Here is a 12,823-nt window from a genome sequence, read left to right as displayed (position 1 = left end):
CCCGGGATAAATATAAAAAAATTAATAATAATATTATGTAGTATTATGTTAGGTAGATAGTGTATATATAGTGTATTATAATTTATAATTTATATCAGAAGTAGACCCAAAAAAGCATTGCATATGGACCAATTCTATTATAGACATCTATGTTATTTCCATTTGAAATCAGATATATTTATATATATATTATAATAATATTATGCATCTCTTTGACGTTTTAGCACAGTATAGATTTAATCTATTCTGTGGTTTTAGTAATAGATGTTATGTAGATGTCAACTCTTAGATGTTTGATATCAGTTAAGTGTAGACCCAAAAAAGTGTTGTATATAGACCCAGGGGCGTCATTTGGAGTAAAATCATGGGGTAGCATTGGTAGCCACCCAGAGAGGGAAAGCTAATGAGCTTTAGCCTCCCCCCCATTGATCATAATCTAAAAATTACTTTTCAATATTAAATTAATTAATACAACATGAAACTAATAATTCAATAAATCAATCATTATATCAATATATCCATGCATAATATTATGGTTATAACTTATAAGAATTGATAAAGATTAATCAAAAATCTTATCATTTATTTTTCAGTAAAAACATTTATTTATTTAAATTATTAATTAATAAATTTTAAAATGTACAAATTTATATATTTTTGAAAGTTAAAATTAGTAAAAATACTACAATTATGACAACAGAATAATATTATAATATATTATACTGTACATTTCTTGGGTAGTATAGCTTTTAATTTGCAACTCAATAAAAATGGTGGGGTAGCAATTACTACCCCTCACTACCCCGTAATGATGCCTATTGTTAGACCTATTCTAAACATCTGTGTAATCTACATTTAGACATTAATAGACATTAACAGCATATTACGATGAAGTATATTAGACTTCTCATATATGTTTCAATGTTTGCTGTATTATGTACATACTAATTATGACTTTTTAGAAGTATTTGAGCAATTGCCAATTGGTGATAATTACAATTTTTACATTTTTATAATAATAATATTATGCAGGTTAAGTTATGTTAAATACTACAGTAGTTATGCTCTAAAAATCTTGAAGTTTTATTTAATAATACATTATACAAAGTTATGATTTTATTCATTTATTCACTAATAGTATACAGGTTTTATGAGGCCATGCGGGGTGACTTTACATTAGTTATTATTGGATATTGCCCCCATAAAAATTAAACTAAATATCTGCCTATAACTTAAGATCAAGAACAAATTTAATTAGTATGTTAACTACTGTCTACTAGTCAAGTTACATTATTGTGATGAGTAATTTATTACCAATTTTTGTTAATTTTATAATGTATTGTATTGTAGCTCAAAATATGGATAAATATTTAATGTTGATGTTATGTTAATGAATATTATATTTTACTAAACAAGTTGTTTAATGTTTTTGTTTTAACCACATTTAAACAATAATCATAACAACCAACCAACATAAGTCTTAAAATAATGGTGAATATTAATTTGTATCAAAATATAAGCCTTGAAATATATATTTGGTTTAATTTATTATTTATTGCACTTAATAAAATATTTATTGAAACAACATTTTTAATCTTTTAAAAATTATTTGAATAATATAAAACAACTTATAGCCATGTACACCCATCGAGTTATAATATGCTCAGGAGGCAGTGTTAAATTTACATATATCTTTAAATGTCTGTAAGTACACGACTAAGCACTTTTAAAAATATTTTTTTACGTTGTAAATTAATGAATCAATCTATCAATTTCAGAAAATTGAAATATCGATTTCACCGACTACTATTAATAATATCTACCTATTGATTCCGCCGGCTACTGTTTATCCCTGAATCCCTCCGTTGTAATTTGTAAATTTATTTTAAAAAATACAGTCCTACATAATACAGGGCTTGGAACCGAAACCGATATTTGTCGGCGATGATTTTTTCGGTTCCAAATATTTTAATTAGATATTAAACTACTTTATATATTTAGGTAATAAATAATAATTGTCAATTCATTAAATTCTGGTGATGTTGTAAATGGATAAGTGTATTTATGATTTTATATTTTTATAATCTAACAGTTCCAGAAAAAGATAAAATATGAGTAGTTACCAAAATAAAAATATATAAGTATAAAGACATAAAGTAGTAAGTAATAACACTAATAACTAATAATTATTATTGTTATTCGTCGCCTCACCGGTTTGTTTGTAAAATCCTATGTTATAACCTCGATAATATAGGCTATAGCATATAATAATAATAGTTAAAAAAATAACAACATAAAATTAATTCCGCTAAACGTAAATTTTACGGAGACAAAACTTGCGGGTATGAAGTCCTTTATAATAAAAATATATAGTGTACAGACTAGTAAACTACATAATATCTAACCCATTAAGACAATTATAATTTTATATAATATTTATGATGTTGATAATCATTTTTTTTTATGAAAAAAAATATACCTCTAAATACCGGTATTTACTGGTACAAAACCAGAACCTTAGTTCTATAATTTTAAGAAATGGAACCGAAACCGGTAACGATTTTTTTTTTTTAGAAGAACCGAATTGGAACCGAAACCGTAAAATTCATAAAGGTACCAAGCCCTGAGTCATAATATACTGTATAATATATATGCAAGGTGATTCTTTTATAATTTAAAAAAAAATTGATGTCTTTGAAAATATTTTTTTACATGTTTCATGTTGTAAAAAATTATATTTTTAAATATTTTTTTTCAAGTTTTTACTTTTTTGAATAACTACATAGAGTTTTAATTTCATATTCCAGAGCAGAATATTTTTTTGAGTATTTTAATACATAAAAATCGAATTTAGGGAGAGTAGTTTATGAGTTATACCTTTTAAGTATTTAAAGTTTTGATGCGCGGAGTGGAGTGTTACCCCGCAAAATGATTGTCCACTACTCCGCTTGCCTACACTTACTTAAATACGTATAAACGTATAATTAAAGAAGAATAAAGGATTTAAAACGTTTCTAAAAATGTGTAAAATTATAAAAAGGAAGAAAAAGATGTTAATATTACTTTAAATCCGGGACAAATCACGTCATTTAAATAGGCTCCAACAACATCGTGGAAAGCAGTTTCGGCCAATTTAAATCTTCGTTCACATTCGAAAATTTTAAAAACATAATTTAATAATAGCATGTAATAATATTAACTAATATTTAAAAAAAAAATATTTTTGCATATTTGTTGTAAATAAAATGCATATTTTAAAATTTTTTACTGCATGGAAATCTTAACCCTACTCATTAGTCATTAGTTACATAATACAACATGATCATCACCCCGACATTATCGGTGACATTATGTAAAAGGTACCTAATATAAAATAATATATATAAAACGCAATAAGGCAAACTTTATTATAGTTGTAATTATAATAAGAATAAAAGATATTTAGATATAGGTATTAATTAAGGTGGGCAAGTTAATGAAAATAATTAACTCAAGTTAAGTTAAGTTAAGAGGACTTAACTCCATTTAAAAAAAGCTAATTAATTTTTTTAAATTAGCATGTAAACCTCAAAAAAAAAAATGAATGTGTCTTTCTATTTTCTTATTTTTAAATTATAAAAAATAATTTTATTGAACTTTTATCATAATGTACACTGCTATACACTTATACTTTCACTTTACTAATAGGTAATTATTATTTTATTAATTTAAATTATACAAAATTATGTTATCAATGAAAATAACAGAAATGATTGTGTATTGTGTTATTATAGTATTGGATTATTTTTATTTTATAGTAATATAATAATATTTACGTGTAAATGAAAAATTTCAAAATGTTCTTAACTTGATTGATTTTTTTTTAAATCAACTGAGAAAACCTAAGTTATTTCAACTGCAAATTAAACTAGTTAAGCTCATTAGTTTATTAGAAAATGAACTAACTAGTTAAGTTAAAAAGTTTTAAAAAAATTAACTTTTTAATTAATTAATGCCCACCTTTGGGTATTATGGCAATTAATTTAATTTGAAAACTAGTAGATGTCGAATCGATAAACTTTTTTTAATCATATCTAAGCCTTCGCGGTGTAGAAAGAGCAGAGGTGATTACTTCTAGTCAAAACTGAACGGTTAATTTTACATTAAAAAAAAAAAAAAAAAAAAAACAATTGATATTAACCAATATTTACCATCTACAATACAAATCTTCTAGACTATATTTATTATTTTACCATTTGTCTTACAAAATGCACTGTAAGATTTACTTGCAAACTATCCCAAAAAAAGACTCCAACATAAAACAATAATTTCTATGCAGAGTATCAGTTAACAGAGTATATAAATAACTTAAAATAAAAATGCAACCAAATCCAATTTTTTAATTAATATTTTTTTTTATAACATAACAAAAATGCATAATTTGTATTAAAATCTATTAGGAAATTGCATGTTTTAAGTTATATATCAGGAGTGGCTTACTTGCAGCTCGCGCGCCGAATGTGGCTCTCGTCATCGTCAGATCCTGCTGCGTCTTATTTATGAGATTAAAATTCACTTATTATAATATAACAATAATAATTAATATTAATTAATATTATTCATTATTAAAATTTAAAATTTTGGGTTCTTGGTAACCATTAATGTTGGCAATGCCTGTTATATATCAAAACTATTTAAACTTTGTTATAAAATTAGAAATAAGTTTAGTAACAAATGGACAATAGTGCTGATTTATAAATTTTATAGGTATAGGTACTGTTGTTATTGTGTATAGGTACATGAATAGATATTGAATTATGATTTGGGAATATTAATATTTGATTGACGATATTATAAAATAATACAAATAATAATAATGATAATAAAAAAAATGTATAATCACAATAATAGTTGACGAGGGAAGTTCTTTAAGCGCATTATTCTTAGGTCTGCATTAGTAGTACCACAAACATCCAACATACTTGTAATACGATGTAAATAAAGAAACAAATGCACAAATGATGCAACCAAAATAACCTGAAAACAACAATAAGATATACGTAACTACAAAACAATTGAACATTCAAAATAAAGACTCCTATATACTTTCGTTGTTTTGATAATGCTTTTGTTATGTTATTAAAGTCTTCATGTAGAATATGTTTCCTAACCCCGTAGACTATATTTCGTGTATAGAGCCTCCAATCAAATCCTTCGAAATTAAAGCGAAACGTCTTGCGATCCTCTTGACTTAGTAACGTCCATAATTTTCTAGTATTACTATTATCGAATTTCCACTCTTTCGTAGTAAACACACTAAGCGTATCCGTCATTTTTTCTGTTTTCGCATACATTTTCAACATTCTAAAAGTATAAATATATTTACAATCATAATTATTTAAAAGTGTTAAGATTTTTGGTAATCCGTGATGGTAAATGATTTGAATAAATAAGTAGATAAGTACTGTAATAAGTCTGACCAAAAAAAAAAAAAAAAATCGCCATGAACTAAGAATTTAAAAATATTGACCAATTAAAAGTCACTACATTATAATAGAAAATAGAAATGGATAAACAAAATCATAAACCATTGTTAACGGAAATCCTGATCTTGAACAGTACGGTTATTAGACACATTACTTACTTTGGATTTTTGCCACAAATAAATAATGACAAATCTACAAGCGCAGAAGGTATTCGGTGTAATAAAAACCTCATAATACTAATGATCCAACGATTTGCTGAAAACACACAACATATATACCATATTGATTGTAACGGAGGCACCTCATAGTAAGTTTCATAAACATAGTCAAGGAACGTGCCCAGAAGTAAGGGACTGTCGAAACTAGACACGTAATTATAGATTTTTGGTTCATTGTTTTTTTCATCACTATTTTTATATCTACAGAAAATCGGAATAAAACGAAGATGATTACGCTGTAAATATATTTCTAAATAAGTAATTATTTTACCTGATGACTGTATCCCACATTACACTAATTAGTGCATTGGCAGAGTAATCAACTGGGACAAAATCTGCTTTTTTATTTATTGAAATTGGTAATGCTCTTAAAAATCCAACGATGACTGAAGTAACTAGAGCGGCTAATCCTTGCATACTATCAAACCAACCTGGTTCTGGTTCAGATTGCGTGCAACCTACTATAATGTTATATCTTCGTTTAATATCTTCAATTAGGAATTTCATACAAAATATATACATTATTAACACATAAAATAAACTGTAGCTAAATATTAAATAGTTAAAAAATACTATTATCAAATATAATTAAACATAAAATTGTTATAAATCCAGAATAATCAAACTTTATTTTAAACATGATATCCTTACCAATTGATGGACGAAATATTGAAATCGGTAATTGTTTTTTTTCCGTTAATATCATGTTTTCTGTGAGTGCTTTAGTGAATGTGTATGTATTAGGCCAATCTTCCAAAACGCTATTTACCACGGAATATTCAAATTAAATATTAGTAAAGTAAAAATAATAAGAAATGAAAAATACAATTTTTTACTTGTCAATATTTTCATCTAATTTAATTAATTGTTTTAATTCTTTGACTGTTATTGGAACGTGATAGAATTCTTCTTTAATTTCATTTCTCGGACAGTGTGAATAAGCGGTTGATACATACACAAAACCCTAACGCAAATAGTACATTACCTAGTCGTGCCATAAGTTCTGTCCCTTATACAAAGGTGTATACTTAATAAATAAAATAAAACAAATATAAAAAAACTGATGTTATTTATTCTTTATTAACTTACTAACTAAAAAAAAATAAATACTATTCAAAATGTCCACCATTTGCATTTATACACTTCTTCAAACGATCTGGCCACTCGTCTATGACAGCACGCACCACTTCTAACGGTATTGAGGCAGCTGATTTTACCAAATCGGCTTTTAATGATTCGATATTTCGATGGGGCTTAGAGCAGGCCTTCTCCTCTAAAATATTCCACAGTCTGTAGTCCAAAGGATTGAGGTCTGGACTTCCCGAGGGCCAATCTTGAGCGGCGATAAATTCAGGTAAATTGACCTCTAACCAGCGTTGTGTGGTTTTTGCTTTATGTGCAGGCGCTGAATCCTGCTGAAAGGTCCAGTTCTTTCCTACAAACAAAGTATCACTTAAAGGCTTCACTACCTTTTCTAAAATATCGTTTTGGTAGTTAACCGCACGTGTTTTGACTCCCTGCTCACAGAAATGCAGTTGAGTAACACCCTCATATGACACTCCCCACCAAACCATCACTGAGGCTGGATGATGTCCTCTTTCTACTCTTTGAATATTTTCAGCAGCTTCCCGAGAGTTGTGAGCATAAACTCTATCATTTTGACGGTTAAATTTTTCTTCTACAGTAAAAATTTTTTCATCTGTAAACAGTATCTGTCTGTGGCCATTTTTTGCGTACCGCTTAAGTAACTTCTTCGCTCTTGTCGTTCTAATTTGACGTAAAGCGTCGGTCAACCGCTGACCGGTGCTTCTTCGATAAGCACCAAGACCAAGGTCTTCTTTAATTATTCGTGACATGGTTCTTGGTGGAATTTTCATTTCTCTAGCCATGATTTTTTGCTTGCGAAGTGGATTTCTACGAATCCTCTGTGCGACAGCTTTGACTGCTGCATTTGTTCTTATTTCACGTGGACGTCCACTTCTTGGCTTGTCATCTATAGTGTTGAACTCGTTGAACCGTTTTATGGTCCGATAAACAAATTTTTTCGTTATTTTCAACAGTTTCAACAAGTTGAAAATCTCTAATGGTGTTTTATTACACTTAAATAACGCAATAACAGCAACACGATTTTCTTTAATACCCCATTCCATGTTTAATACTTGACGTGAACTATCGTACTAACCAAAAATAGTAGATATTACAATTGTTGAAAATTATATTCATAAACAAAGTCATTAGTGTTATCGTAAAATATTAATGGAACAACTGATAAATAGGGACAGAACTTATGGCACGACTAGGTATAAAATGAATCATAAAAGTAATCCATAATATTAAATATTTATATTGATAATAAAAATGTTGGCTTGAAAATAATTATCTACTGTAGAGTAGGTAAGCAAGTGGACACTGTTTTGTTGTATATCAAATTTGGAGTAGGTCACAGTAATGGTTGTGTTAAATTTGACAAGAATACATTAAACGAAAACTAATTTTGAGTTAAAAAGGCCTGTCAGTGTATAAAAGGAAACATTTTATTTATAAAGCAATACAAGTCATTAAATTTACTTTTAAAATAACATTAGATTTTAAACGCTTTGTAAAATGATTAAGTATTTACGATTATCTGTTATTAAGTTAAATAAAAAAAACAATTGGTTTTATCAAAAACTGGATTTACATAAAAATATCTGTATTTCTTCATTTTTTTTAATAATTATTAAAAAATATTGTGAATTTTTTACTTTTAATTTTTAAAGTACCAAATTGATTTAATTTGCTACAATATAAGTAGTCTACCATCATTGTTGAAAACCATTTTTTACAGCCCAATGGCAAAAATTAAGAAAAAAAAATAATAATTATAATTGATGATCTATATTATTATATATTTTCTATTACTTTAAGGTTATTCATGTCCGTTGCTAGTGCTAATATATTTTCTGTTCCTTGAATGTTTATCTTTGTTGCTACTCGAAGAGTTTCATTAAATTTGACGGTAGCAGCACAATGAAAAACAAAATTCACATTTTTTATCAACCAATCACGATTTTCTGTTGAAATTTCTAATAAGTATTCTTCTAAACGTCCATCGATTATTTTTATCTTGGTCATAAAGTCGGGTTTTTCAGTTCTAAGGCCGTCAAATATCTTAAAACATAGAATAATCAATGATAAAATATGGTCTTGTAACATTAGTTATTTTAAAGATTCTATTATATTGTTAGAAAATATTATGTTAACCAAAATAAAATATGTTTAATAGATATTAAATGATATACTGTCAAATCATATGAATTGTTTTAAAATTACATTTAGGTTTTATTGGAGACCAAGAAACAAATTCACAATTATTATCGTATTTAATTGTAAATATTCTTAAACGAAATAAATTGTGTCTATTTTTTGTAACCGCTATAATATAGTATGGTATTAAATTCGATAATGATAAAGTACTTACCTGTTATAATTAATAGTCAGTTATAGATAATATTTATTAATTTAATTTAAAAAAAATTATTATTAAAAACAAAAAATTACTTACAGATTGTTCAAACATATTTTCTGCTCGTTGACTGGCAGTTAAACCATTTTTACCTCTAACAAGAATCGCAATGTTCTTTACGTCACATGTCCTAAGCAATTTTTCTATTAGTATTTTCCCTAGAAACCCCGTACATCCGGTAACGAAAACCGTCCCGTTCTGAAATGTTTCTGTAATACTCATTTAAATTTTTTTTCTAGCTTAATTAAATACAATACTAATATAATCGTTACACTGCAGTCACGCCTCCACACTGTTGATATATCGATTCTAAACTTATTAAATGTGAATTGTTTTTTCTCTTTTATGTATCGCCGTTGAAAATGCCGATTGTTGGTTCTAATGAGTCCCCACTATAAAATATGTAATTTTTACGAGTTTGATTGGAGGTCAACACAGATCCTATAAATGTATTTGTTGTTTCATAGCACTTTATATAATCATATAAATATATTGCTATGTATTTTTATAGTAATTTATTTTACTTTATTTAGTAACATACTATTAACTTTAATTTATAAAGTTATAATATAGCATCTATAATAATAGTTTAAGTTTAAATTACGAATATGATTTAATTAAACACTTATAATTCAAATAGTATTTTTCTGATTGAATTATAATAACACAACAAATTATCTATTATTATACTTAGTGGGGTCAAATACATAAAATATATTATAAATTGAAATAACTTTAGTAGAAATAACTAATATTTATAGTGTAGATAATATCTAAATATTTTATATGATAACATAATGCTGATTTTTATACTAAATATGAACTTATATTAATGCAAATATTACTAAATAATAGAGCTAGTGTCTATCTATAATAATTTAACTGTGATACTTTTGAAATACCGGCTAAATTGAATAAGAATAGTGATTACTCATTGCAATTTAGTGATAGCACGTATACATTATGCTAAGTAATTTAATTTTCTTCATAACATAGTAATATATTATGTAAAAGTTTTAAATCTTTTAAAAAGGAGTTCATACATATTATAATAGTTAAAACGTATGAAAGACTTTGTATTAAATTTTTAAACTTTTTATCGACTTAAAATTATAATTATGAAACGTTTGGTTTCATTAAATAAAACAAAATTAATTTTCTTTTATTGTTGATTCATGGTAACATTCTGGGTGTTCACAAATCAAATCAATGATCAATGGCCAAGAAACATTTACATGCCAAAGGTTTTATGAAGATAAATAAAATATGTGTAACAGGTATTAAATTATATACTGTCAAATCATAAAAATTGTTTTAAAATTATATTTAGGTTTTATTGGAGACCAAGAAACAAATTCACAATTATTATCGTATTTAATTGAAAATATTTTTAAACGAAATAAATTGTGTCTATTTTTTGTAACCGCTATAATATAGTATGGTATTAAATTCGATAATGATAAAGTACTTACCTATTATAATTAATAGTCAGTTATAGATAATATTTATTAATTTAATTTAAAAAAAATTATTATTAAAAACAAAAAATTACTTACAGATTGTTCAAACATATTTTCTGCTCGTTGACTGGCAGTTAAACCATTTTTACCTCTAACAAGAATCGCAATGTTCTTTACGTCACATATCCTAAGAAATTTTTCTGTTAGTATTTTCCCTAGAAACCCCGTACATCCGGTAACGAAAACCGTCCCGTTTTGAAATGTTTCTGTAATACTCATTTAAATTTTTCTTCTAGCTTAATTAAATACAATAATAATATAATCGTTACACTGCAGTCACGCCCCCACACTGTTGATATATCGATTCTAAACTTATTAAACTGGGAATTGATTTTTCTCTTTTATGTATCGCTGTTGAAAATGGCGATTGTTGGTTCTACTGAGCCCCCACTTTAAAATATGTCATTCCTACATGTTTGATTGGAGGTCAACACAGATTCTTTAAATGTATTTATCCTTTCAAAGCACTTTATATAATCATATAAATATATTGCTATGAATTTTTATATTAATTTATTTTACTTAAATTAGTAACAGTAATTTGTTTTTCTTCATAACATAGCAATATATTATGTAAAAGTTTTGAATCTTCAAGAAAAGAGTCCATATATCTTATAATAATTAAATCGTATGATAGACTTGGTAGTAAGTTTTAATTTTTTTTAAATTTCAATTATGAAAAGTTGGGTTTTATTAAATAAAACAAAATTGATTTTCTTATATTGTTCATTCGTGGACATTAGAAATGTCTGTTTTTTTTTTTGTTTTTATTCTATAAATATCAATAAGAAAATATAGCTTGAAAAAATAACAAAAAGTTCCGTATAAGCTGTTATCTATGTTTGTTTTATGTGAAATAAAGTATCACATTTCACAAATATAGTTATCTGTAACTTTAATATCCTATAACAGAGGGGCAGCGTTTCATAAATGTCCTAGTTGCCAAAATTCGAAATACGGCCTTACCTATTTTTTTTTTTAAACTTAGAACATTCAGGAGAAAAATACACACACGAGGGTGTACAAAAAAATTCTTTTAATATTGTCTCTGTATTTTGAGAAAGTATTATTTAAGTTCATAATCTTATTTAATAAAAATTTAGATTATATTGAAATTATAGTTTATAATATTATTATTTTAGTTATTTGTGTATATATATATATATTATATGATTAATTGTATTATTTAACTTTCGGATTTTCTTATGAATTAGATTTGAATAAAATAAGTATGTATGGAATATTTTAAAATTAATATATATGTTAATTAATTCTTGAGTGCAAAAGGATATAAATGTTTTTAAATAAATAGTTTTTAGATTCTAATGTGATAATTGATGTTGAATATTTCCAGCTAATTCGCTTATATCTACTTTCATATTGGATATTGATATTATTAAAACTGTGTATTTTAGTTTTAAAATGGGTTTTTCTATGTCTGTGCCTTTATACCTTTATGGGGCAGGTTCACATTTATGTATCGGTAACGTTAGAAAAGTTAATGATAGTGTTGTTGATTGGTAGATTGGGGGTCTGAGACCAAGTGACTTATGGTATGGTGACAGTAAAGGATTTTGAAGCTGGTAGTTCGTTTAGACCATATAACTATCAATACGAATCACATTTTTTTTTTACGCTCACGACGTCATGGTAACATTCTAGGCGTTCACAAATCAACTGAATGACCACTGACCATGAAACATTTTCATGCCAAAAAAATTAATATGAAGTGATATAGGTACTTACTTATTTTAGTAGTTTCACTTTATATTTTAGGTACTTGTTTAAATTGTATTGCATATAAACTGATTGGTAAGAAAATAAATACTTAAAAAGAATATATCTGTATAAAAAATTTAAATTTTTTTTATTCACGAGTGTTAGTGGTAGTAGGGTTACTAATCGTTTACCTGCGCGTTTACTATAGTAGAAAGATTGAATGTAGAAACCATATTTTACAGAATAATTGTCAAAAATTCACAGTTGAAAGTAAACTTGGGTTTTTATTTCATCCAATTATAATTTTTTTTCAACTGCCTGGTATGAAAAACTTAAAAAAACAAAATATGATTTGAAATGGCAGACGCTTGGGAAATTGTTCTGGTACTGTTTAGA

General features: G+C 26.3%; 1 protein-coding gene across 3 annotated transcripts; it reads right to left on the bottom strand.

The window, feature by feature from the left end:
- Window positions 1–4,476: 4,476 nt before the first annotated feature.
- On the bottom strand, window positions 4,477–10,776 carry LOC113551710 (fatty acyl-CoA reductase wat-like). Of its 3 annotated transcripts, XM_026954115.1 has the most exons (9): window positions 9,441–9,520; window positions 9,228–9,386; window positions 8,585–8,833; window positions 6,520–6,647; window positions 6,335–6,444; window positions 5,955–6,144; window positions 5,624–5,884; window positions 5,086–5,343; window positions 4,477–5,016 (listed from the first exon to the last, which is right to left on the bottom strand). In XM_026954115.1, the coding sequence occupies exons 2-9, from the start codon at window positions 9,240–9,242 to the stop codon at window positions 4,923–4,925; spliced, it is 1,305 nt and encodes a 434-aa protein (XP_026809916.1). In that variant the 5' UTR covers window positions 9,243–9,386; window positions 9,441–9,520; the 3' UTR covers window positions 4,477–4,922. The 3 variants fall into 3 exon arrangements, with proteins under 3 accessions (XP_026809916.1, XP_026809917.1, XP_026809914.1); XM_026954116.1 differs by lacking the exons at window positions 9,228–9,386; window positions 9,441–9,520 and adding an exon at window positions 10,745–10,776; XM_026954113.1 differs by lacking the exon at window positions 9,441–9,520 and having other exon boundaries at window positions 9,228–9,432.
- Between the last annotated feature and the right edge of the window lie 2,047 nt (window positions 10,777–12,823).

This window comes from Rhopalosiphum maidis, chromosome 2 (assembly GCF_003676215.2).
Source record: "Rhopalosiphum maidis isolate BTI-1 chromosome 2, ASM367621v3, whole genome shotgun sequence".
Classification (NCBI taxonomy): Eukaryota; Metazoa; Arthropoda; class Insecta; order Hemiptera; family Aphididae; genus Rhopalosiphum; species Rhopalosiphum maidis.
This window is presented reverse-complemented; position numbering and strand designations above follow the sequence as displayed.

Coding starts and splice junctions, on each gene's coding strand:
- LOC113551710 (XM_026954113.1), bottom strand. CDS start 9,410: ATGAGTATTACAGAAACATTTCAGAACGGGACGGTTTTCGTTACCGGA. Junction 5,885..5,954: donor ATGTGGGATACAGTCATCAG/GTAAAATAATTA, acceptor GATTTTCTGTAG/ATATAAAAATAGTGATGAAA. Junction 5,017..5,085: donor GCATTATCAAAACAACGAAA/GTATATAGGAGT, acceptor TGTTGTTTTCAG/GTTATTTTGGTTGCATCATT.